This window comes from Trachurus japonicus, chromosome 4, assembly GCF_045865225.1.
Source record: "Trachurus japonicus isolate A0001 chromosome 4, Traja_1.0".
Lineage (NCBI taxonomy): Eukaryota > Metazoa > Chordata > Actinopteri > Carangiformes > Carangidae > Trachurus > Trachurus japonicus.
In genome coordinates, this window is record NC_140910.1 from 36,293,995 (window position 1) to 36,321,242 (window position 27,248).

A 27,248-nucleotide genomic window follows, 5' to 3' on the forward strand; every position below is an offset into this window, starting at 1 on the left:
TCCTGATTACGTAACGCCATTACATGTAGTCCGTTACTCCCCAAGCCTGGTGATAAATAACCTGAGTTTGGGAGTTTTCCACTCAAACCAGTTAACCAACCACACCTCTCTCTGTCCTACTGCTGTTGGTTTGGCTCCATCTGGTGGAAAGAAGCTGATCTAAACCTGAGTTTAAAGACTTATTAAAATAGGAGTTGCATATAAAGCTACATTTCTATTCATAATCACTTGAATGGGAAGTTCACACGTTTTTTGTGCAGGTGAACTACAAACTGTCTCATGTAGAAATGATGTCCTGTCATTAGTTTGATCCACTAGAGAAAAATAATGTTAGTAGTTAACGATGTTAATTTTTGATCCACAGAAACTGTAAGAAAACACAGCAATTATTCATTACAGGATTTTTACTTCTTTTTATTACTTCTATTATTGATTGTTTTTTAATTTTTTATCAAACTCTCTCACTTCACTGACACTGAATAAACAAATACATTTTTAAAGTGAAAAAGGACAAAAGACAAGGTATAATCAGGGTGTCACCTTTCAAATAATACATCATCTGAGTTCATTGTAAACTAAATGGTTTCATGTTCTGATTGACTTTAGTCTAAACTTATTCAGCTCAGTCATCCTCACTCAGTCTTACCAAAGAAAAAGTCACGTTTTGTTTTTTGTTATTTTGACTTAATAATAATAATAATAAATGACGCTTCTGTCTTTAAAGGAAGATGAAGAAGTTTGCAAGAATCATTACATCACTGATTTAATCCATAAATATAAAAAACGTGAGTGAGAGACAGAGACAGACATGTAGAGACTGAACTGTTGTGAGAGAGACAGACATGTAGAAATTAACTGTCTGTTCAACAGTGAGAAGGTTTCTGTGACAGGAGGAGACTCTGCTTCACTCAACACAGACTCAACGAGCAACCAGGACTGAATCCAAACCCAGGATAGAGAGGTTGAGTGAAGGTGGTGTTGAAGGTGTAGAGGTGGATCAGTGAGTCAGAGGAGACTCTGTAGAAGGACAGAGAGCCAGCAGGACAGTCCACATACACTGCTACTCTGTTAGAGACAGAGGAGGAGGAGGAGGAGGAGGAGGAGGTGGAGGAGGAGGAGGAGGAGGGGGAGGAGGAGGAGGTGATAGGTGTTGATCTGTTATTGTGATAGACTCTGTAACCACCATCAGAGCACTCCAGTCTCCAGGACTGATTGTTCATTCCAAACAAACAGTCTCTACTGGTTCCTTTCCTGCTGATTCCTCTGTAACTCACTGATATAGAAACGGTTCCGCTCCACTCGACCTCCCAGTAGCAGCGACCAGTCAGACCAGTTGAACACAGCAGCTGATTCCACCGGTCAAATCTGTCTGGATGATCAGGATATGACTGCAGCTCCTTCACATCTGTTGCCTTCCTGTTGTTGTCAGACAGTTTGATCCCTCTGTTCACTGTGTTTGTGTCGATTGTGAGTGGACAGGAATCTGATGGAGAGAACAAGACACAGCTGCAGTTATTGATCATGTGATCAGTTATTGACAGTTTGATGAAGACTCGTGAGGTCAGTGATGTGACAGTGTGAAGATGGTTGAATGTGCTGCTTTGTTTCCATGAATCAAAGTAAAAACAGACTTACACTTCCTCAGACCTGGTGTCAACCATGGGACTCCAGCAGGCTCCACCCTGAAAGGAGGAGGGGGGTCAGAGCAGCACCTTCTCTGTCAGCATGTGTAGCTGGGTCAATCTTTACTTTGTTTTATTCATCTGATCATTCATTATACTCATTATTTCTTTATTTTTATCATTCATTATGGTGAACATTCTCAAAACCTGCTCGATGCTAACACTATCTAAAACAAGTTAGAATTTCCTGCTTTGTTTTATATCACTTCTATTTCTAAGTTCCATCTTCACCTGTAGCAAGGGGGAGCGATATTGGGGTAACACACTAAGGGGGACGTGGGCGACGTCGGACCAAACTCCCGGCAAAACTCTGGCTGCTCTTGTTGTGGTAAGACGTGTTGTGAAGCTCTCACGTTGCTCTGTAAAATATGCACTTAAACTGTCATGTAATGCGGTTGAAACTGTGCGCTAAAGTAACGACAGCTTTTATTAATGTGTTGCCGTGTTTTTAATTGTGTTTTACGGTGAAAAAGCGGCTGTAGTTTGGGTTTAACGTGACGTCTGCCGTGTGTGTGTTTTGTGGCCTGTCGTAGGAGGCAGACTGTTTCTACCTGCAGCTGTGTGTTTCCTGACTCTGCCCCTGTGCTGCCTTTGCAGGTGCGTTTTAAAGGTAAAAAGGTGAAAAATGCTTTGGAATGTGATTTCTGAGATGTGTTTGTGGTAAATATATGAGAGTTGAGTCTGGTCAGAGCTGTAAAAACGTCACTAGAGCACACATTATTTCAGTTTTTATTATTGTCCTTGTGTGGAGGAAAAGTATGGAATATTTTTATTTGATAATTTCATGGTGATTTTTATTCTGTTTTTCTAATAATTATTATTTACAAGTGGATTATATAAATATTAATTTCATGTGATTATTTTAGTTTCCCCCTCCTTGAACCGCCACCTTACCGTGGTGGAGGGGTTTGAGCACCCGAATGATCCTGGGAGCTATGTTGTCCGGGGCTTAATGCCCCTGGTAGGGTCTCCCAAGGCAAACAGGTCCTAGGTGACGGGTCAGACTAAGAGCGGTTCCAAAACCCCTCATGAGTGAAAAAATACCAAGGACGTGCACGTCGCCCGGATCGGCGTCACCGGGGCCCCACCCTGGAGCCAGGCCTGGGGTTGGGGCTCGCAGGCGAGCGTCTGGTGGCCGGGTCTCCGCCCACGGGACCCGGCCGGGCGCAGCCCGAAGGAGCGACGTGGGCCCGCCTTCCAGTAGGCCCACCACCCGCAGGAAGGACCATGAGGGGCCGGTGCCGTGTGTTTTGGGTGAGTTCTCCCCACTGAACGAGAGGGTCGCTTCCCTGCGCCTTCGGGTCGGGGATAGGTCTCTCACTGTCGTCTCGGCCTACGGGCCGAACGGCAGTGCAGAGTACCCGGCCTTCCTGGAGGCCCTGGGAGGGGTGCTGGAAAGTGCTCCAACCGGAGACTCCATCGTTCTGCTGGGGGACTTCAACGCTCACGTGGGCAGCGACAGTGTTACCTGGAGAGGTGTGATTGGGAGGAACGGCCTCCCCGATCTGAACCCGAGCGGTGTTTTGTTATTGGACTTCTGTGCTAGCCACAGTTTGTCCATAACGAACACCATGTTCAGGCATAAGGGTGTCCATCAGTGCACGTGGCACCAGGACACCCTAGGACGGAGGTCAATGATCGACTTTGTAGTCGTGTCATCTGATCTCCGGCCGTATGTCTTGGACACTCGGGTGAAGAGAGGGGCTGAGCTGTCAACTGATCACCACCTGGTGGTGAGTTGGATCCGCTGGCAGGGGAGGAAGCTGGTCAGACTTGGCAGACCCAAGCGTATCGTGAGGGTCTGCTGGGAACGTCTGGCAGAATCCCCTGTCAGGGAGGTCTTCAACTCCCACCTCCGGGAGAGCTTTGACCAGATTCCGAGGGAAGCCGACATTGAGTCTGAATGGACCATGTTCTCCACTTCCATTGTTGACGCGGCCGTCCGGAGCTGTGGCCGTAAGGTCTCCGGCGCTTGTCGCGGCGGTAATCCCTGAACCCGGTGGTGGACCCCGGAAGTAAGGGATGCTGTCAAGCTGAAGAAGGAGTCCTACCGAGCCTGGCTAGCTCGGGGGACTCCCGAGGCAGCTGACGGGTACCGGCAGGCCAAGCGGACAGCAGCCCGGGCGGTCACGGAAGCAAAAACTCGGGTCTGGGAAAAGTTCGGGGAGGCCATGGAGGAGGACTACCGGTCGGCCTCGAGGAAATTCTGGCAAACCATCCGACGCCTCAGGAGGGGGAAGCAGTGCTCCGCCAACACTGTTTAGAGTGGAGGAGGGGAGCTGTTGACCTCGACTGGGGATATCGTCGGACGGTGGAAGGAATACTTCGAGGATCTCCTCAATCCCACTGACACGCCTTCCGTCGAGGAAGCAGAGGCTGAGGACCCAGAGGTTGATTCATTCATCACCCAAGCTGAAGTCACTGAGGTAGTCTGGAAGCTCCTCAGTGGCAAGGCACCGGGGGTGGATGAGATCTGCCCTGAGTACCTCAAGTCTCTGGATGTTGCGGGGCTGTCGTGGCTGACACGCCTCTGCAGCATCGCGTGGCAGTCGGGGACAGTGCCTCTGGACTGGCAGACCGGGGTGGTGGTCCCTCTCTTCAAAAAGGGGGACCGGAGGGTGTGTTCCAACTACCGGGGGATCACACTCCTCAGCCTCCCGGGGAAAGTCTATTCCAGGGTGCTGGAGAGGAGAATTCGGCCGATAGTCGAACCTCGGATTCAGGAGGAACAATGCGGTTTTCGTCCTGGCCGTGGAACGCTGGACCAGCTCTACACCCTCCGCAGGGTGCTGAGGGCTCATGGGAGTTTGCCCAACCAGTCCACATGTGTTTTGTGGACTTGGAGAAGGCTTTCGACCGTGTCCCACGTGGCATCCTGTGGGAGGTGCTCCGAGAGTATGGGGTCGGAGGCCCTCTGCTGAGGGCTGTACGGTCCCTGTATGACCGGAGCAGGAGCTTGGTTCGCATTGCCGGCAGTAAGTCAGACCTGTTCCCGGTGCGTGTTGGACTCCGGCAGGGCTGCCCTTTGTCACCGGTTCTGTTCATTATTTTTATGGACAGAATTTCTAGGCGCAGCCAAGTGCCGGAGGGGGTACGGTTCGGGAGCCACTTGATTTCATCTCTGCTTTTTGCGGATGATGTGGTCTTGTTGGCTCCCTCGAGCCAGGACCTTCAGCATGCACTGGGGCGGTTTGCAGCCGAGTGTGAAGCAGCTGGGATGAGAATCAGCACCTCTAAGTCCGAGGCCATGGTTCTCGACCGGAAAAAGGTGGCTTGCACCCTCCAGGTCGGGGGAGAGTTCCTGCCTCAGGTGGAGGAGTTCAAGTATCTCGGGGTCTTGTTCACGAGTGAGGGGAGAACGGAGCGCGAGATCGACAGGCGGATCGGTGCGGCGGCCGCAGTAATGCGGTCATTGTATCGGTCCGTCGTGGTGAAGAAGGAGCTGAGCCGAAAGGCAAAGCTCTCGATTTACCGGTCGATCTACGTTCCCACCCTCACCTATGGTCATGAACTCTGGGTCATGACCGAAAGAACGGGATCCCGGATACAAGCGGCCGAAATGAGTTTCCTCCGCAGGGTGGCGGGGCGCTCCCTTAGAGATAGGGTGAGGAGCTCTGTCACCAGGGTGGCGGGGCGCTCCCTTAGAGAGAGGGTGAGGAGCTCTGTCACCCGGGAGGAGCTCGGAGTAGAGCCGCTGCTCCTCCACATCGAGAGGAGTCAGCTGAGGTGGCTCGGGCACCTGTATCGATGCCCCCTGGACGCCTCCCTCGTGAGGTGTTCCGGGCATGTCCCACCGGGAAGAGGCCCCGAGGAAGACCCAGGACACGCTGGAGTGACTACGTCACTCGGCTGGCCTGGGAACGCCTTGGGGTCCCCCCGGAAGAGCTGGAGGAAGTGTCCGGGGAGAGGGAAGTCTGGGGATCCCTGCTCCGACTGCTGCCCCCGCGACCCGACTCCGGATAAGCGGATGAAAATGGATGGATGGATGGATGGATATTTTAGTTTCTATTCAGGAGAGTATCTTTTCTCTAAAATTACTATTTATTTATCCATTTATTTTTTTATTCATTTATTTTTTATTGTGACATACAATACAGTAAAGAGCAGCAAAAGAGGAACAAACTCTGGCTGCTCTTGTTGTGGAGGCAGACTGTTTCTACCTGCAGCTGTGTGTTTCCTGACTCTGCCCCTGTGCTGCCTTTGCAGAATAAATGAACCAACTCAGATCCATGGTGTTGTCATCCTTCAGCCTATAAGCAACCATTTCACAACTGCTACACATGCACACATGGACATTACATGGCTCTCACACACACACTGTTTTATCACTGTGTTCACATGGAGGCTGGTATGTCTGGATGAACACTGAGCACAGAGAAGAAGGAGCTGGAGTCTTTATCTAGTGATGATACAGAGCAGGAGGAGACCAGGAGGAAACACTTCATCACAGCCGCGTAGGGACGGGTGGGCGCCCGCCACCCAACGGAAAACCCTGCCCACCCAGACGGTTTGCACCAGTTGGACATATCCTATTCACCTTATGTAGCCCCGCCCACTTTGCCACTTCCGGTTTGGCCGCGATTGTGTTACGACTTCCGGTCAAATGCGGAAGTAAAAACTGATGTAAACAATCGACTGAATTTGCAGTGCACTGCGGGAAAATTATAATACAGACAATCAAGTCAACATGAACAACACTTGAGGGGTGTACTTCGAAGCTAGTTTAGTGGGTTATATTTTATAATTATATTTTTTATCGAGTCTAAAGCCAGGCTTTCTTGTACTATATGATCAGCACTGATCGGACCTGGTCTCTGCTCCGTGTCCACAGCCTGGTCGGGAGGTCGGGAGGTCGGGACCATGGATGTATTATATTAACGGTCGGGACACGCTGTTCACGCTGTGAACCTGCTCGCTAATGTGTAAAAAAATAAACGGAGGGATTTAGAAATAAAAGCCTCCCTCAAATAACTTAAGGCGAGACACAGGCAAAAACATCGTTTTTTCATGCACTTATCAATTTTGAGATTTTGGGCTATTTTGCTTCCATAACATGTCTTCTTTCAGACTAGTACAAAGAAATGGTCTAAAATACACATTATGGGTGTTTATTTTACTTCACTTTGACTGGTGTCGCCTGTAGATTTCTCCTAAATTCACCAGAACTGAGCGTTCTATCGTCTGTTCAGACTCCTGTCATATCAGGTATCGCTGTGAAGCTCTCTCTCTCTCTCTCTCTCTCTCTCTCTCTCTCTCTCCCTCCCTCTCTCTCCCTCTCTCTCTCCCTCCCTCTCTCTCCCTCTCTCTCTCCCTCTCTCTCCCTCTCTCTCTCGCACTAATTTGTCGGTTCCATTCCAGCAACGAATCGTAAAAGTACGAGGGAGGGTCTCATTGGCTGGTGTTGTTTTCCGACAGCGTGATTCGTTTAGAAGCATCACGTGATGCGCTCTGAACAGCGGAGGGACTTTTAAAAACGGGGAAAGGAAATCGGTTTAAATCTTCACATAAAATAAAACAGCAACTCTCACTTGCTAGACAACAAAAGACACAGCACAGAAACTCACCGAGCCATAAGATCCCTTTACCAAGTGCGTCATTGCGGAAGCTGTCACCCGTAAAAAACAAGTGTTTGGATGCCGTCGGAGACAGCGCGATACAGCGGTGGCTTTTTTTTTTTTTTTTTTTTACATCAGACGTCTGAATGAACTGATCAGAGATTTAATATGTCCCAATTGCGCTGGTACAGGGCTTAAAATTAACATCGATCCTCAGAATCACGTGTTGTGCAGTAGTTTACTTCTCAGTGACAGAGGTGAAACGGATGTGACACTGACATGGGCCAGAGATGATTAGCCAGACATAGAGAAACTGAAAACACTGGTTGTCATATTACAGATGAGCCCAACTACACCTAAAGTGTTTTTCTTATTTGTTTGTTTTTTATTTTATTTTCTCTGACCTACTGGCCCACACCTGGAATTCACAGTGGCCAGACACCCTTGTTTCCAGTAACAATGGGCTCTATGCACAGCTCACTACTTTCTAAATTCAAGGCAGCTCTTTTATTTACTGACAAACTGATTAATCCAGGTGTGTGTGAGTAGTCACAATGGTCAGACACACCTGGATTAATCAGTTTGTACAATAATGTAAGACAGGAAATAAAGGAGCTGCCTTAAGTTCAGGAAGTACATAGAGCCAATTTTTAGGAATTTTTGCAATAGAATCTTTAAAGGCCGTTTTCTCAAAATGAGCTTTTTCTTATACTCTGGACCCGAAATCTCCAGTTCAGCAGCACTTACAGACACCAAACCTTCCAGTTGTATTCCCGCCTATATTCTGAAGGTTTTTATAGATGGGATTGTTGATATATCATTCACAGCCTGATTTATACAACAATTTATACCTAAAAACAGGGCGAAATTTGATTTTTTTTTAGGGCTGGTGACAGTATTTTCTCATTTACAGAGTGATAAAAAGAGATATCCAAAATCCCCTCAGTAAAAACTTTTGACTTTAATATGTCAACAAAATAAAACAAGAATTTTGAAAGTGGCTTTATCCAATCTTCAGATTTCGGGTCTGGAAATGTACACAAATTCACGCATATTTAATTAGATAATGTCTCATTTCCATATTTAAGCATAATATTTAAGAAAACATGTAATACAAAAAATAATTGTCTCAATGTAAGTAATAAACATAGAAAGTTTCATGGCAATAGCTGTTAGTTAAATTTTTTACCCTATTCACCTGGGGTGTCTCGCCTTAACTCATTGAGTGCCAACCACGTAATTTCTCATTTTTCGTTCCCATGCGTTGAGTGCCAAAAACGAGATTTCTCGTTTTTTGCTTTTTTTAAAAAAAATTATGAAACTAGACACTTTAACACACCTTATGTGTAAATTTGGGGACTCTACAACGAGTAGAACTGAAATAGATGACGATCAAAAACTCATGACAGCTCATGATCTGGAAGTTTTCATCATAACTCGGCTTTTACAAACGGAGGATGTCAGTGGAGTGGGCGGAGCTTCACTGTGGCCGACACCACCTCTAGATCTATGATCTAGAGTGATCAAATCTGATGTCATCATCAATGTATCGATCACCTGAGACAGATGTTAATACCAGGTGTGAACGGGTCCATAGAAAATGTTCCAGCTCCTCCTCCTCTATCAGACAGTGTGTGTGGCTGCAGCAGCCTCTCCATACCCGAGAGAGTCCAATCTCCAGTCTGGATCCTCCAGTCTGTCTGACAGCAGCTTCACTCCTGAGGCCCCTGGATGGTTGTAGCTCAGGTCCAGCTCTCTCAGATGGGAGGGGTTGGAGCTCAGAGCTGAGGCCAGAGAAGCACAGCCTTCCTCTGTGATCAGACATCCTGACAGACTGAACACACACAACAACACACAGGAAACCACTGTCAACACCTGCTGCTGTGTTCAAGTGGCATCAGATAAACAGCTGGATGGATTCTCACCTGAGAGTCTCCAGTCTACAGTGTGGACTCTCCAGTCCACCAGACAGCAGCTTCACTCCTGAGTCCTGCAGGTTGTTGTTACTCAGGTCCAGGTGTCTCAGACTAGAGGACTGGGAGCTGAGGACTGAGGACAGAGCTTCACAGCTTCTCTCTGAGAGGTTACAGCTGCTCAGTCTGAGGAGGAATTCAAGAAAAAAAATTAACCCTCACATACTCAATATGTGTTTGTGTCAGTTCACACTTAAAAAGAACTAACCCTAGTTAAAAGTTCAGTTCATACAGAAGAAAATGAACACATTTTTGTCCATTGGCTCCATTTTCTAAATAAATGTTCTCCTTCTACCTTTAGCCTCAAATCATTGCCAATAACAAACTATATGAATTAATTCACCAGAAGAACTGCAGACATGACATACATTTCCAACTAAACAGGAAAAACTATGTTGAGTTTGAGAAAATATTTTACCACTTAAACAGATGGTGTCCAGAGGATGTTTCAGACTCGAACCAGTAGATATGAACTAAGAGGGACTTATGTGTACAAATGCAAAGGTACGAACAAATGTGAAACAAAGATGTATATCAATTAAGGCGAGACACCCCAGGTGAATAGGGTAAAAAATTTAACTAACAGCTATTGCCATGAAACTTTCTATGTTTATTACTTAGATTGAGACAATTATTTTTTGTATTACATGTTTTCTTAAATATTATGCTTACATATGGAAATTAGACATTATATAATTAAATATGCGTGAATTTGTGTACATTTCCAGACCCGAAATCTGAAGATTGGATAAAGCCACTTTCAAAATTCTTGTTTTATTTTGTTGACATATTAAAGTCAAAAGTTTTTACAGAGGGGATTTTGAATATCTCTTTTTATCACTTTGTAAATGAGAAAATACTGTCACCAGCCCTAAAAAATCAAATTTCGCCCTGTTTTTAGGTATAAATTGTTGTATAAATGAGGCTGTGAATGATATATCAACAATCCCCTCTGTAAAAACCTTCAGAATATAGGCAGGAATACAACTGGAAGGTTTGGTGTCTGTAAGTGCTGCTGAACTGGAGATTTCGGGTCCAGAGTATAAGAAAAAGCTCATTTTGAGAAAACGGCCTTTAAAGATTCTATTGCAAAAATTCCACAAATTGGCTCTATGCACAGCTCTACTTCCTGAACTTCAGGCAGCTCCTTTGTTTCCTGTGTTACATTATTGGACAAACTGATTAATCCAGGTGTGTCTGACCAATGTGACTACTCAGACACACCTGGATTAATCAGTTTGTCAGTAAATAAAAGAGCTGCCTTGAATTTAGAAAGCAGTGGAGCTGTGCATAGAGCCCATTGTTACTGGAAACAAGAGTGTCTGGCCACTGTGAATTTTAAGGTGTGTGGGCCAGTAGGTCAGAGAAAAAAAATAAATAAATAAAAATAAAAGTAAAAATAAGAAACACTTTAGGTGTAGCCTAGTTGGGCTCATCTGTATGACAACCAATGTTTTCAGTTTCTCTCTGTCTGGCTAAAAATCATCTCTGGCCCATGTCAGTGTCACATCCGTTTCACCTCTGTCACTGAGAAGTAAACTACTGCACAACACGTGATTCTGAGGATCGATGTTCATTTTAAGCCCTGTACCAGCGCAGGGACGTATATTAAATCTCCGATCAGTTCATTCAGACGTCTGATGTGTAAAAAGCCACCGCTGTGTATCGCGCTGGTCTCCGGCGGCAAACACTCGTTTTTTACGGGTGACAGCTTCCGCGATGACGCACTTTGTAAAGGGATCTTATGGCTCGGTGAGTTTCTGTGCTGTGTCTTTTGTTGTCTAGCAAGTGAGAGTTGCTGTTTTATTTTACGTGAGGATTTAAATCGATTTCCTTTCCCCGTTTTTAAAAGTCCCTCCATGCTGTTCAGAGCGCATCACGTGATGCTTCTAAACGAATCACGCTGTCGGAAAACGACACCAGCCAATGAGACCCTCCCTCGTACTTTTACGATTCGTCACTGGTACAAAGGAAATGACCATTTTTGGAACCGACACATTAGTGCAGGAGAGAGAGAGAGAGAGAGAGAGAGAGAGAGCTTCACAGCGATACCTGATATGACAGGAGTCTGAACAGACGCGGCTCGCTCCGCGATAGAACGCTCAGTTCTGGTGAATTTAGGAGAAATCTACAGGCGACACCAGTCAAAGTGAAGTAAAATAAACACCCATAATGTGTATTTTAGACTATTTTTTTGTATTAGTCTGAAAGAAGACATGTTATGGAAGCAAAATAGCCCAAAATCTCAAAATTGATAAGTGCATGAAAAAACGATGTTTTTGCCTGCCGTGTCTCGCCTTAAAGGAGTCAATCAATGGAATAATCTAGAATTAGAAATCAAACTGTGCAACACACTTAACAGATTCAAAAAGTTATTTAAAAATAATATTATTAATAAATATAAAACTGAATTATAAATACCAGTGTGCTCATAAACTGCTGTATGTAGAATATGCAGGTTATTTGTACTGTCAATTTTTTTTTTTTAAATGAGTGAACGGAAAATTTTAATTTAAGAAGGGAAGGCAAAATAAGATGATGCTTCAGCCTACACCTTTTCGGTCAAAGTGCATTGTATTGCTTGTTGTGTTTTTTGTTTTGTTATGTTTTGTTTTGTATTTATACTTTTATATTTGTCATTGTATTTGTTTTTACAAGACCAAAATAAACACACTAAACTAAACAATGAGTCATATTCTTCAGAATCTGAAAAATCAGGTGTAGAGAAGGTGAACTGTATGTGGAAATATCCAGGGGCTCAATTTACATAACACGTTTTTTCTTTTTCACTTGTTTGTACGTAGAACTTCTTCAAACACTCAAACAAACTGTCTTTAGCAGAAGTAGGTGTGTATGTACCATCTGTACCACTGCAACATACAGTACTTACTATTGATGCTGAGCCATCTAACCCTAACCCATGGAGACGTCATGAGACATGATATAAAATTGTCATAAAAAGGTTCATCATTTGTAAACTGATTAATTCAGTTCAACATTAACTAGAGATAAGAAAATGTCCAATGAAGCACAGCCTTCCTCTGTGATCAGACATCCTGTCAGACTGAACACACACACACACACACACACACACAGAGGCTCTGTCCTCCTCACACTCACCCTGGCCCCCCAGTTTCTCACCCAACCTGCCCGTACCATACACATTCACAGTCAGTCAGAAATCACAGAACTTAAAACATCATAACAAGAACTGCGGGGTCGCTACAATATTTTGAGCAATGAGTCCCATTGCTACGTGGCACCACTGTTTGTAGAGCCTGGTTCAGGGGTGCCAGGGGTGCCAACCCCCCCCCCCCCACACACACACACACACTCCACTCATGGGCAAAACATAAATCGGCGCCCATGACCTCAGTCAATATCAACTCCTGTGCTGCTTCTGGGCAGAAAGTGGGAGGTCGGATTAATGGACGCAAAAATATAGAAATGTGTGGTCGGAGAAATGGGAAGTCGGACTTTGGGGTTGTCGGAGAAATGGGAAGTCGGACTAATGGGAGCAAAAATATAGAAATGTATGGTCGGAGAAATGGGTAGTTGGAGAAATAGGAAGTGGGAGAAATGGGAAGTCGGACTGACGTCAGCAGTGGACAGCTCGTAATTTCCCTTTTGCCTGTTTTTACCCAACATTCACCTGTACATCCTGGGTTTATTGTGTGTCAATGCCAGAAGGTGAGTTTATGTTGTTTTACTGTCCAAGTCGAATGTTACGTTGTGTTAATGTGTATTGTTTATCTGCTAATGCTATCTCATGCTGTTGTGATAGTCAGCTAATTAGCTAATTCTCACCGTGTTTCTGTGAGCCTCGTGTGCGGTGATTGTTTACAATACATAAGTCATTCATCATATGTTTAATTACTGAATACAGTCCTTTATATCCAGAGTTATATTATTTGGTACATCATGTATGGCGTGTGCTGTACTGATTGTGTTTTGTATCTTTATTATAGAACCACATCCAAATAAATCCACCACAAACTGGACATCAATGAGTCATATTCTACTGAATCTCAAAAATCTGGTGTAGAGAGGGTAAACTGTATGTGGAAATATCCAGGGGAGCAATTTACATGAAAACATTTTTTTCTTTTTCACTTGTTTGAACTGCTTCAAACACTCAAACAAACTGTCTTCAGCAGGAGTACATGTGTCTGTACTGTCTCTACCATAGTAACATACTATTGATGCTGGGCCATCTCCATGGAGACGTCATGAGACATGATGTAAAACTGTCATAAAAAGGTTCATCATTTGTAAACTGATTCATTCAGTTCGACATTTACTAGAGATAAGAAATGTCCAATGAAGCACAGCCTTCCTCTGTGATCAGACATCCTGACAGACTGAACACACACAACAACACACAGGAACCCTCTGTCAACACCTGCTGAAATATATCTGTCCAAAAAACACCTGTTATCTTGTTTAAAAACCAAGCTTTTAGTGCAGAGAGTCATAAATATATCACCAGACATGCAGCTGTAGGAAACTTTACATTACCTAAAGCAAGATCTAACGCCATCAAGCGTACGGTTTTGTATAGAGGTATGAAAGAATGGAATTCACTGCCGAAAAATATCAAACTCACCACTAACACAAAGAAATTCTAAATACTAATAAAACAGCATTTATCAAAGTACGACAACATGGCATATTTATATATATAGTATATTTCGATGGATATATGATATGTGTTATTATAATGTATATTCTGTAGAATGAATGTATATACAAGTATGATGTGTGATGTGTAATGATGTACAGTATACATATATGATATGTAGAAATGTGGGTAATATGATCAGTATGTGAACAATTAATATAACGAAGAATGAATGAAGCACAGTTGAGAAATGTAAACACTTATTCTGTTTTTGTTTTGTTAGGTGAAGCATATCGCTCACTTGTTTTTTTGTTTTTAATTTTTATAATGTTTATGTTTTGTGTTTTCAACTGTATATTTGATACTGTTGGACCCCAGGAAGAAGCTGTGGCTTTGCTGCAGCTAATGGGGATCTGTATAATAAACAAACATAAACAAACCTGCTGCTGTGTTCAAGTGTCATCAGATAAACAGCTGTATGGATCCTCACCTGAGAGTCTCCAGTCTACAGTGTGGACTCTCCAGTCCACCAGACAGCAGCTTCACTCCTGAGTCCTGCAGGTTGTTGTTACTCAGGTACAGCTCTCTCAGACTAGAGGACTGGGAGCTGAGGACTGAGGACAGAGCTTCACAACTTCTCTCTGAGAGGTTACAGCTGCTCAATCTGAAGAAGAATTCAAGAAAAAAATTAACCCTCACATGAGGACTGGGAGCTGAGGACTGAGGACAGGGCTTGACAGCTTCTCTTTGAGAGGTCACAGCTGCTCAGTCTGAAGAGGAATTCAAGGAAAAACACTCACATACTCTATGGGCCTGATCTACTAAGATCCCAGATAAGGGGCGCTAAATTGCATGCTCCTGGTAAAAATGTGCGTGTTTGGTTAGCGCATGAAAAACAGGTAATCTACTAAGAGTAACTCGCTAAATGACAGCACACGCAAACAGTATTTAAATGGGGGTTTTGTGCGTGGTAATCGTTTCCGCCATGGAGAGAGTGGACAGAGAGCTGGATGGCTGCATGAAATTTGATCCGATGGATTAATAGAGAGCTCAGGTGGGACACTCAGGCCACACTAACCAGAGGGATCAAAGACGGGGTGAAGACAGAGGTGACGTCTCTCAGTCCCGGGCCCGGTCCCGCAGCTGGGCAGCCACATACTCGAGAGGGAGGAGAGGAGAGGAGAGGAGCGCACAGGAGAGACGTGCGGCGTGCGTAACGGCGCTTAAATGACTTTTAACACACCTGAAAAACTGCTACAGTTCGCTGAAATGACCCCGATGCGAGGAAATTCAGAGATATAAGAGCTTTTGCCCTGGCAGGTATTAAATCAATAAAAGAAAAAACCGCTGTGCCAGATAATACTTGCCTTTCAAACGTACTAAATAAAGACGCAAATATTTGCATCTACTCCTGCCAATACTTTGCACGTTCTGGCCGAAATGCCCATATTTGCATATTCATCAAGGCAAACGCACTAAATGCATCACGTATGCTTTTTTGCCCGTTTGAGAGACGCAATCCTCAGTGCACCCAGTTAGTAGATCAGCTTGCACAATTTTCTGCGGGTGACATCAAGTTTGCACACGTTTTTATACAAGCAAACCTTTAGTAGATCAGGCCCTTAGTGTTTGTTTCAGTTCACACTTAGAACTTAGAACTAGTTAAAAGTTCAGTTCATACAGATGAAAATGAACTAAGGGGCCGCCCACACGAAGCCGGGTATTTTTGAAACCGTGTGTTTCTCTACACGGTTTGGCCTTTCGTCCACACGTAACCGCAGTTGTCGGCTCCTAAACCAAAGTTTTCTGTAATCGGAGTCCAGGGTGAACTTTTTCTAAAACTCCGGTTTCAGCTTCATGTGTGGACAGGAAAACCAGATCGCCCCCCTTAGTTACTGTTGCTAGCACGTCAAGCTTCTCGACGCTGACCCATGGATCATCATGCGCTGACCGCTCAGACGCTACTGTGAATATCAATAATCTCGAAACATGCGGACACTAATACAAAATCGCGTGGTCACCATATGTTAACATAATGTTGATATGGCGAAAATAGACTTTTATCAAATTGTAAATTGCGGTCACTTCCCCACTGTTTTGCTTCCTCCCGTCCTTACATTTGTTTTCAATGAAGCCTTTCAGAATCAATCAGTGGATCGATGGATTATCGTTATGATGTGTGTATTTGTGTATTTTCGTATCTGTCATAAACAAGAGATTACGGCGGGGTGTGTTAGTAGCGTGGACTTGTCTCGCGGTGCCGGTCAGTTTGAGCCTCCACTCTCTCTGTACAAGTTACAGCTGCTTTCCTGTTAGGAGTGACATCGCCACCTACTGCTTTGGAATGCACATGACATTGTTTGAGACGGATTTGCAGTCTCATGTGGACGGAGTTATTTTTTATCACACCGGTGGTGTGGACGCAAAAAAATTTTTAACCGGGGTCCATAAAAGTTTGGTTTCAAAAATACCCATGTTCGTGTGGACTAGGCCTAATTTTGGATATTGGTTCCATTTTTTAAACAAGACTGACAGACTGAACACACACAACAACACATAGGAAATCTCTGTCAACACCTGCTGCTGTGTTCAAGTGTCATCAGATAAACAGCTGGGTGTATCCTCACCTGAGAGTCTCCAGTCTACAGTGTGGACTCTCCAGTCCAGCAGACAGCAGCTTCACTCCTGAGTCCTGCAGGTTGTTGTTACTCAGGTCCAGCTCTCTCAGATGGGAGGGGTTGGAGCTCAGAGCTGAGGCCAGAGAAGCACAGCTTTCCTCTGAGACCAGACATCCTGACAGACTGAACACACACAACAACACACAGGAACCCTCTGTCAACACCTGCTGCTGTGTTCAATGTGTCATCAGATAAACAGTCTGATGGTTTCCCACCTGAGAGTCTCCAGTTTACAGTGTGGACTCTCCAGTCCACCAGACAGCAGCTTCACTCCTGAGTCCTGCAGGTTGTTGTTACTCAGGTCCAGGTGTCTCAGACTAGAAGACTGGGAGCTGAGGACTGAGGACAGAGCTTCACAGCTTCTCTCTGAGATGTTACAGCTGCTCAGTCTGAAGAAGAATTCAAGGAAAAATACTCACATCTGTGTTTGTGTCAGTTCACAGTTCAAGAACTAGTTAAAAGTTCAGTTCATACAGATGAAAATGAACAAATTTTTGTCCATTAGTTGCATTTTTAAAATAGATGTTCTCCTTCTACCTTCAGCCCCAAATCATCGCCACAAACAAACTATATGAATTAATTGACCAGAAGAACTGAAGACATGACATACATTTCCAACTAAAAAAAAAAATGTTGAGTTTGAGAAAACATTTTACCACTTAAAGAGGAACTAAACCCCTAAACCACTTTTTTCTGCTGAAAACAAATATATTTGGGTATAAGGTAGTGTTGTCGGTTGATTCTGGTCCAACTTTTGACATTTTAGTCAAAATATTTAAATTTGGTGTATTTTGTAGTAAAAATGTAGAGTGACTGCCCTCTATGGCTTGAAACATAGCTATTACAATCGAATTTTTCTATTTTTGGAGGCAGCTTTCGTCACCGGCCACCAGCTCCCCGACCAATCAGCACCGGCTGCTGCCTGCGGCTAACGGTTGCTAGGCGCTCTAGCTGCTCTGCTGCGGCTAACGGCTGCTAACAGCTGCCTGAATGGGAATCGTTAGTGCGGCCGGCGCTAACAAGCCGTTAACGAGCTAACGAGCCGGCGGATCAGCTGTAGATGCTGTGTCATGGCTCTGGCGTCCTCTCCTAGTAGTGTCTGCGCTACTAGTGCTGAGTCGCTCGTTAGTAGCTCGTTAGCGCTAGCAGAAGTGTCGATGTGTGTTTATTACTTTTTTTTCTCTTTTGTGTGATTTCGCGGGTGTGAATGGGGCGCAGGGGGGAGGGGGGGAGGGGGATCGGAGAGTGCTCCTGAGTCCCGCCCATAATCAAGGCATTTTTTGAATTTCAAGCTTAGAGCACGTCATCCAAAACTGAGGGGTTTAGTTGCTCTTTAAACAATGAGTCATATTCTACTGAATCTCAAAAATCTGATATAGAGAAGGCAAACTGTATGGGCTCAATATACATGAAAACATGTTTTTTTCTTTTTCACTTGTTTGTACATAGAACTGCTTCAAACACTTAAACAAACTGTCACCAGACATAGCATGTTAAAATTTCTAATACTCTGATGAACATGTACTTCATCAGAGAAGTACATGTATCTGTAACATCTGTACCACAGCAACATACAGTACTATTGATACTGAGCCATCTCCTTGGAGACATCATGAGACATGATGTAAAATTGTCATAAAAAGGTTCATCATTTGTAAACTGATTTATTCAGTTCGACATTCACTAGCGACAAGAAAATGTCCAATGAAGCACAGCCTTCCTCTGTGATCAGACATCCTGACAGACTGAACACACACAACAACACATAGGAACCCTCTGTCAACACCTGCTGCTGTGTTCAAGTGTCAACAGATAAACAGCTTGATGGATCCTCACCTGAGAGTCTCCAGTCTACAGTGTGGACTCTCCTGTCCACCAGACAGCAGCTTCACTCCTGAGTCCTGCAGGTTGTTGTTACTCAGGTCCAGCTCTCTCAGATGGGAGGGGTTGGAGCTCAGAGCTGAGGCCAGAGAAGCACAGCTTTCCTCTGTGATCAGACATCCTGACAGACTGAACACACACAACAACACACAGGAACTCTGTCAACACCTGCTGATGTGTTCAAGTGTCATCAGATAACAGCTTGATGGATCCTCACCTGAGAGTCTCCAGTCTACAGTGTGGACTCTCCTGTCCACCAGACAGCAGCTTCACTCCTGAGTCCTGCAGGTTGTTGTTATTCAGGTCCAGGTGTCTCAAACTAGAGGACTGGGAGCTGAGGACTGAGGACAGAGCTTCACAGCTTCTCTCTGAGAGGTTACAGCCGCTCAGTCTGAAGAGATGATCATGAGGAATTAAAGAAGAAATTAATTTATGTTCTGCCCTGTTGAAAACAGAGAAGTGTCTATATGATACATATGTCCAACTATCTTAGACTTAGACTTTTATTTAATTGATCCCAAGGGAAGTATCCAGTAGTGCAGACATTCAAATAATTAAAGGGCATAAAAAAGTAATATAACACAAGGATAAGAAAATATACACTATATCCATCCATATGTATATGTAGCTATGTACATCCATTTCTACACTTACAGAGCTTTGTTAGAAGCTTTGACCACTGGCAGCAGCCTCAGAAGAGCCTCCTCTGAAGCAGAGTATTTCTTCAGATCAAACTCGTCCAGATCTTCTTCTGATGACAGTAAGATGAATACCAGAGCCGACCATTGAGCAGGAGACAGTTTATCTGTGGAGAGATGTCCTGAACTCAGGGACTGTTGGATCTCCTCCACTAGAGAACGATCATTCAGTTCATTCAGACAGTGGAACAGGTTGATGCTTTTCTCTGCAGAGGGAGTCTCTTCAATCTTCTTCTTGATGTAATGGACTGTTTTCTGATTGGACCGTGAGTCACTTCCTGTCTGAGTCATCAGACCTCGTAGGAGAGTCTGATTGGTCTTCAGTGAAAGACCCAGGAGGAAGCGGAGGAACAAGTCCAGGTGTCCATTTGGACTCTGTAAGGCCTCGTCCACAGCGTTGTGGTAGAAAGGTGTTGATTTGTCTCCAAACACTTGAGACCACCTGGATGTTGTTTGTTGTTGTGACATCAGGTTGAGTCCAGAGTTGATGAAGGTCAGATGGACATGAAGAGCAGCCAGAAACTCCTGAACACTCAGATGGACAAAGCAGAACACCTTGTCCTGGTACAGGCCTCTCTCCTCTTTAAAGATCTGTGTGAACACTCCTGAGTACACTGAGGCTGCTCTGATATCGATGCCACACTCTGTCAGGTCTGATTCATAGAAGATCAGGTTTCCTTTCTGCAGCTGCTCAAAAGCCAGTTTTCCCAGAGTCTCAATCATCTTCCTGCTCTCTGGACTCCAGTGTGGATCTGTCTCAGTTCCTCCGTCATACTTGACCTTCTTCAGTTTTAGATGAACCACCAGGAAGTGGATGTACATCTCAGTCAGGGTCTTGGGCAGCTCTCCTCCCTCACTGGTCTTCAACAGCTCCTCCAGAACTGTAGCAGTGATCCAGCAGAAGACTGGGATGTGGCACATGATGTGGAGGCTTCGTGATGTCTTGATGTGGGAGATGATCTCTCTGGCCTGCTGCTCATCTCTGAACCTCTTCCTGAAGTACTCCTCCTTCTGTGGGTCAGTGAACCCTCTGACCTCTGTCACCATGTGAATACACTGAGGAGGGATCTGATTGGCTGCTGCAGGCCGTGTGGTTATCCAGAGGCGAGCAGAAGGAAGCAGTTTCCCCCTGATGAGGTTGGTCAGCAGCACGTTGACTGAGGTGGACTCTGTCACATCAGTCAGGATCTGAGTGTTGTGGAAGTCCAGAGGAAGTCGACACTCGTCCAGACCGTCAAAGATGAAGACGACCTGGAACTGATCGAACCTGCAGATTCCTGCTTCTTTGGTTTCAGAGAAGAAGTGATGAACAAGTTCCACCAAGCTGAACTTTTTCTCTTTCAGCACATTCAGCTCTCTGAAGGTGAAGGGAAATATGAACTGTATGTCTCGGTTGTCTTTGTCTTCAGCCCAGTCCAGGGTGAACTTCTGTGTTAAGACTGTTTTCCCAATGCCAGCCACTCCCTTTGTCATCACTGTTCTGATTGGTCGGTCTCTTCCAGGTGGGGCTTTAAAGATGTCTTCTTGTCTGATGGTTGTTTCTGGTCTGTCTGGTTTCCTGGACGCTGTTTCAATCTGTCTGACCTCATGTTCATCATTGACCTCTCCAGCCCCTCCCTCTGTGATGTAGAGCTCTGTGTAGATTTGGTTCAGAAGAGTTGGGTTTCCTGCTTTAGAGATCCCCTCAAACACACACTGGAACTTATTCTTCAGGGCAGACTTGAGTTTACGTCGACAAACTGGAGCAAAATATTCTGAATAAAAACATAAGAAACAAGATCAATAAGAAAATATAACATTTAAATTCCTCTAAATAATGACTATATCATGTTAAATCTTTAGAGAAATCCCCTTACTGCTCTGCAGACACTCAGCCAGCTCCTCCTGCTTCATCCTCCTCAGGAAGTTCACTGTGATCTTCACTAACGCCTCTCTGATGCTCCTCTGCTCTTCATCCTCACCATCCACCACCTCCTCATCCTTCCTCTGGCTCCCTGAGCATTCTGGGTAATCTGGACTCAGAAGCTTGTGGATCTTCTTCAGCTCGTTCTTCACAAAAGTGACCATGTTCTCCTCCAGCAGCTGGAACAGAAACTCTATGAGTGACAGCATCAAACTAAAACCTGACAGACTGACAATCCACTGGTGTCAAAGTGCAGCATGGACATGATGGTGAACACAACAGATGTAACAGCAGCTGTTGGACATGTCCTCACCATAAATATGGAGTCCAGGTGTGTTTGATGCTGCTGGGCAGACTGACCACTGGGAACCTCTGAGCTCTCCTGGTCCACTCTGTGGAGGAATCAGTATCAAGTCAACACCAGGACAGAGAGATAATACAAGATGGACTTTATATGTCCCCTGAGGACGTTCACAACAGACAGAGACACCTTGGTTTCAGACCTGGTCCAACAACATGTCATACAAACTGGTTTTTTTCTACAATAACCTGAGTCTGACTATCAGTTACAGCTTACATCTGATCAGCTGATCCACGTCCTCCTTCAAAGTCAACGCCTAAGTCCTTTGACAAGTCACTCTTTAAAGACAGACAGCTGGGTCCAGGAGAGTCTGGTCTCTGCTGCTGGATCCTGAAACAACACAATTGATAAATTTGTTGGAGAAAAACTGATTAAAAATATCTTCAAACTTTTAATAAACATGATAATTGACTTTTAGAGAGAAAAGTCTTTCTGACTGTTTTAAATTCTGACCTTCCATCAACAGATCCACTGAAGTTAATAGGACGACCCATGGAGAAGTTGCTCTTCATGGACACACAGCCTGGTCCAGGTCCAGGTCCAGCAGACTGTGGCTTGTGCTGCTGCTCTGCCCTTGAACACAACACACACAGAGCTTTAAGTGTGAATAATGATGGAGCAGTGATCTGAGTCATGGACAGTTAGAAATCCTCATCTGACCTTTGAGCTGTGGTCTGGCTCTGACGTCCCCCACACAGAGTGGTTTTAGAGGGAGGGGCTCCCTCCTCTCTGTCCTCACACTGATCCATGCTGCTGAGCTCACATCCACATCAGCTCACACACACTTTGTAGCTTCACCTGCAGAGGAAACACACATCATTTATCTGCACAGCAGCTCACATGTCCATCATGTCTCCAGCTGCTCCTCCACTGGCTCTTCTCCTCTGCTTCATATCAGTGTCAGCTGAATGCAGTCACACAGCAGTGAGGAAGAGGAAGCTGCCATCAGCTGCTGTACTTCTACTATCAGTCCACTAGATAGCGTCATGAAGCTGCAGCCCAGCAACATGATCCATGGACCACTGTTTCCATCCACTGACACGCACAAGGACTGAGATCCACTGAGTTGATGTGACACAGTCTCTGTGTGGACAGCGTCCCTGTAGAAAACCACTGGATCAAACAAGCTACACACACAACAACTGGGCCAAGACGTATTTCACCTCACAGCTCCACTATCACAACATTCACTCATTTCACTAACACTGGAAATTCAAATAGAGAAAAAAAACTCTCCAGCTGCCACTGACACTTATTGTCTCTGTCAGTCCATTCATCGTCTGCTCCATCAAATGTCAGAAAATACAGACAAATGATGCGTTCAAGTTCCTCTCAGTCTGAGGCTATGTCTATTTCATCACAGCAACAAAGAGACAAAAATATTCAGTTTACAGTCAAATCAAACAGAGAAAACAAGGAAATCTTCAGTTTTGAGCCTGAAAACTGAACATTTCTGCATGAAAAATGTTGATTGAGCAACTGTTGCAGCTCTAAAAGGTTCTTCACAACAATACCCAGATAGCAAAATGACATTGAATCAACGTTGAATTATGGTCAGAAAGGTTGATTGTTGGTTATGGTTGAAAAATCAATGCTAGATCAACGTTCTAAAAATTTAATGTTGAAAATATGACATTGAATCAACATTGAAGGATGGTTGAAATTGTACATTGAAATGCCAACATTGAATCAACATTGTTTCACTGATGCTGTTTCAATGCATTGAACTGGGTGAGACCACATAATGAGAGGAAGGGGGTGTCAAACATATTCAATTAAGCACCTTATGCTGTAGACGTGATTTTTTTTTTTACTGTTAAAATCCTCTGAAGGCTTGTGTCTAGTTCATGACAAAAACGTCTACAATTTGTTCTCAGACAGTGAGAGCAAGGAGTGGAGCAGTCCAAAGCTCCACTTTACACCTAGTGGTGGTACATCCCAACTGCCAGGCGGCAGCAGTCGGCTTTTTTTTTCTCTCCCCTCTTTGACAGCGCTGGACCCTGCTCCTGTTAAAGTAAGTTAAAAATATTTTTATTTTACTGATTATAAAGATATTAGCTGTGTTTTTTGCTTAATGGAGTTTATTAAATTTTGTTCATGATGTATTTTAACTGGCACGTTTTCAAGCATACAGCTTCGGTTTAGCTGTCCAGGTGAATGATAAAAACTGTTAATTTGAGAGTAAATATTATACAATACACGGTCTAAAATAGCATTCGACATCCACCAAAGGCTTTTAGACTAGTTTTCGGCGTGAGACCTAGTGGCATAGCTACCGGTAACTGTAAAGCTGCTGGTCTGTGTTGTGACTGGAGCAGCTGCCGTTAGCGCAGCTCCACCTGAGCTTTGTGAATTACCGGCGACCGGAGCGTCTCAGCAGCAGCTTGGACGTCCTGTGTCGGGGAAACGCTTATTTACGTGACAAAATAATCAATGACAGTCGCCTGACATTTTGTTTGTTTTACATGTAGGTTAAAAGGTGTGAGAGGCAGAGCCATGCCTCCGTCTAGGACACAGCGCTGCCGGGAAGAGTCCGTGAAGATGATTGAGCACATAACCCCGGACCTCCCTATCCCGGCTCCCGGTCCCATCCCGGTTCCACTACAAAGTCCTGCTGCTCAGCTGCTCAGCCACAAGTGCATCAACAGACACACGTCTCCTTCTACAACAACTCATCACTCCACAGTCCTCCACCCGCAGACAGCTGCTCCTCCGGACCCACCGGAGGGGGACACACCTCTGGAGCTGCCTCCTCATCCAGCTGAGGACAGCAGCACAAAGACTGGACTCTTTACAAACAGGCCTGAACACCTTTAACTGCTAACAGCTGTATGGATTAGGTAACGTTATGCCCTCTGGTGAGCGAGCCTTTCTTTGAATGAAAAGTGCATTATAAGTTAAATCGATTATTATTGTCATTAATAATTAATAAAATGCTGGCTGTACAATGTAATGGCTCCTATGTGTAGTTCCCCGAGTCAAGCTCTATGTTTTTGTTTTGCTCGTAGCTTTGTTATTTCATGTGCGGTGCCACGGCTCCGATCGGGAGACTGATAAAACTAGGAGAACTAATTAAGTCATATGTTTTCACATAAACTTGCCTTTTCAGAATAAACCTTGAATATTAAAAGCCTGTTTTCTGTCACTTTTTTCAGTTATTCGAATATGTTTAGTATGATTCCATATTTTTGGACTAAAATAACATTTATATCTGCCTACAATTAACACAGATACTTCCATTTAGATAACAGTCGATTCAGTAACATGTTTTCAATGTAAAATCAACTAAAAATATAGCAGCAGATTGCTTTTAGATGAACGTTGAATCAGTGTTGATTCAGTATCGCTTAATGGTTGAAAATATGACGTTGATTCAACATCTATCATAACGAGCGCTTTCAATGTTGATTAAATGTTGGGAATCAATGTTGATTCAACGTAGCTGCCTGACCATACTTCAACGTTGATTCAATGTCATTTTGCTATCTGGGTATTGATCATTTTTATCCATTAATCAATAACACAGAGTGTTGTGAAAATACTCAAGGGATGTACAAGTACCTCACAACTGTACTGCAGTAAATCTACTCAGTTACTTGAAGTGATTGATATTGATCAGCGATAGTCAACAACATTCAATATTGATCAATAACAGTCAGCATTGATCAGACTAATATTAACCAATAGACTGTAGTAGCTGTTGAACCAGGAGCCTCTGACTCATTTGATGCAGTGTTCACTGTCTTTCTGAACATCATCTAGAGCCTTAAAAACCCTGTGAGCCCCTCAGCCCGCCACACTGAGTCCACATCAGTCCTGTAGTGTAAATCTAATGACAGACCACTCACCACAGACAAAGTCACAGCTGTTCTCCAGCGGCTGTCCAGATGAGCTCAGGCCGCGTTTAGTGGCTCAGACAGCGGGAGAGCAGCGGCTCATCTCCACCTCCTCCACAGGCTGATTCAGGTAAAGCTGCCTCCAGTCATCAGGAAGTGGAGCTGCACACAAAGAACCACTCTGTGTTCAACTACTGACCATCCACTGACTCTGCTTCTGCTCTTCTACCGACAACAACCACACAACATGGAGGACACGGTTCTGTCGGTCCAGACTTCACAGTTACAGCTCTGACTCAGCTACAGGAACATTACAATAACACAACAACAACACAACGATAAGCTGAAGAAGAAAGAAGTCAGGTAATGACAGCTGTTAACGAGCAAAACATTAAAACTGTTCACGTTACCTTCACGGGAGAAAATAACGCTGCAACACAACTGTTGATTCAAAGTTGAACTTTGAAACTTTAAACTGTGACTCACCTGTTGGACGTGACGCTGTCATCTTACCTGGAACAATTAATCTGCTCTGCTGCTCTTTGCTCCATTTCAACTAAACAGGCGAGGAACTCTGCTGCGGCCTGTTTAATGTTTAATGATATAAAGCAGTTGTAAATCTCTAATAAAGATAATCTTATCTGAAAGACCTGATAGTTCCTTATCATCCTGCTAGAACATTTCGTTCCCAATAAGTCTGATAGTGACTCCCAGTATTTTCTAAAAACATACTGGGAGGCTTTACCAGGCTCCTGGCTCCAGGCTACTCTATAACAGACTTTTAGTTAGGACTGGCTCAGGTAACCCTGAACCATGTAATAGCCCCGGTTCCCCTCTTTTCCCCTCTCTTCCTTTTGTGACAAGTAACTACAGGTTGCCATAGTTGCGGCTGAATGATGTCATTAGTGTGGTTATTCTTAGCAGTAAGAAGTGTGTACATTCTGTTAGCTGAGGCTAAATAACATGAGTTTAGCAGCTCATTCTGCAGTAAAACACGGTCAAGTTTCTCCTTTTAAACTTATGTGCATGACATGATGTCAGAAGCGGCCCACTTCATGCTCACAAAGTAAGGAATGGTGAAGCTGGGACCTCCAGAATATTTTGACTTGAATGGCCAATGTGGCATCGGCGCTTCAACCGCTTTCAGGTGGCGTCAAAGTTGGACAAAGAAAGCAGGGAAGTTCAAGTCAACATGCTCCTCTACGCCACCATGGTGAGAGAGGCAGAAGTAGCCTAATTCCTTTATGCACAATGACGGCGAGGAAGAGGAGGACAACAATGGCAGAGATGGAGAACAGAGAGGCAGGTCAGAGTTGCACTATGACCTGGTGAGAGCCTCATTTCCCAACCATGTTGTACCCAAGTGCATGTTTTCACAAGACGGTGCAAAAGCCCGGAGAGTCAGTTGAGGCTTTTGTGAGGAGCTTATAGGTACAGGCAGGCTTTGAGTTTGTACCAAGGGGGAGTTGTGGGTTCTACAAGTGAATACCACTTCCATGTTCAAAAAGCTGCAGTTCTCTAGCGGCCTCTGGGGGCTGGGACCAGAAGTGAGCAATTCTCCATTGACCCCCATGTTAAAATAGCCGACTTTGCAGCTTAAAAAAACATATGTACAGCCTGGTCCATTTTTTTTTGTCTCTATACCGATAGTTTACACCTCCGTGAACACTGTGACCACAACCATTTTAATATTGTTTAGGCTTAAAATTCTTACATAAATGGGGGCGTGGTTACGTTGAGTGACAGGTTCACAGACAGTTACCGGCCGTTAACTGGTTGCTTCGAGTTCAGTGGGCAGGTTCTCGACCGGCTGACCGCCGCATCTCCTCCAAATATGAAAAGTTACACTCCGGCTGTTTTCGAAACCGCATACTACCGTACTGCCTACTACATACTGCGTTAGTATGTACTGTATACTGCATACTGAATGTAGGATTCAGTCTGCTACTTGAGCAGACCGACGCCATTATCATCGCAGTATGCAGTATACGAGTTTCCCAGAATGCATTTCACGGCAACCGGTAGCAGTAGCTGTTAAAACAGGCTAAATGCTGTTTTAT

At 44.5% G+C, this 27,248-nt stretch overlaps 1 protein-coding gene across 2 annotated transcripts; it reads right to left on the reverse strand.

Annotated features, from left to right (window-relative positions):
- Positions 1–908: 908 nt before the first annotated feature.
- LOC146989349 (uncharacterized) lies at positions 909–25,531 on the reverse strand. Of its 2 annotated transcripts, XM_085775270.1 has the most exons (18): positions 25,201–25,531; positions 22,013–22,150; positions 21,806–21,925; positions 21,569–21,682; positions 21,305–21,383; positions 20,945–21,170; positions 19,045–20,842; positions 18,608–18,781; positions 18,346–18,519; positions 18,223–18,254; positions 17,490–17,495; positions 16,725–16,860; positions 16,459–16,632; positions 14,322–14,495; positions 9,163–9,336; positions 8,898–9,071; positions 1,636–1,682; positions 909–1,483 (listed from the first exon to the last, which is right to left on the reverse strand). In XM_085775270.1, the coding sequence occupies exons 2-18, from the start codon at positions 22,099–22,101 to the stop codon at positions 909–911; spliced, it is 4,266 nt and encodes a 1,421-aa protein (XP_085631396.1). In that variant the 5' UTR covers positions 22,102–22,150; positions 25,201–25,531. The 2 variants fall into 2 exon arrangements, with proteins under 2 accessions (XP_085631396.1, XP_085631397.1); XM_085775271.1 differs by lacking the exons at positions 17,490–17,495; positions 18,223–18,254; positions 18,346–18,519; ... (2 more) ...; positions 22,013–22,150; positions 25,201–25,531 and having other exon boundaries at positions 16,725–16,898; positions 21,305–21,352.
- Positions 25,532–27,248: the final 1,717 nt, after the last annotated feature.

What these genes read in the sequence shown, in the direction of transcription:
- LOC146989349 (XM_085775270.1), bottom strand. Translation starts at nt 22,101, where the DNA reads ATGGATCAGTGTGAGGACAGAGAGGAGGGAGCCCCTCCCTCTAAAACC. An exon ending in GGCTGAGTGTCTGCAGAGCA is followed by an intron (nt 20,843 to 20,944) that starts GTAAGGGGATTT and finishes GTTTTTATTCAG; the next exon opens with AATATTTTGCTCCAGTTTGT. An exon ending in TGTAGACTGGAGACTCTCAG is followed by an intron (nt 14,496 to 16,458) that starts GTGAGGATACAC and finishes ATTCTTCTTCAG; the next exon opens with ATTGAGCAGCTGTAACCTCT.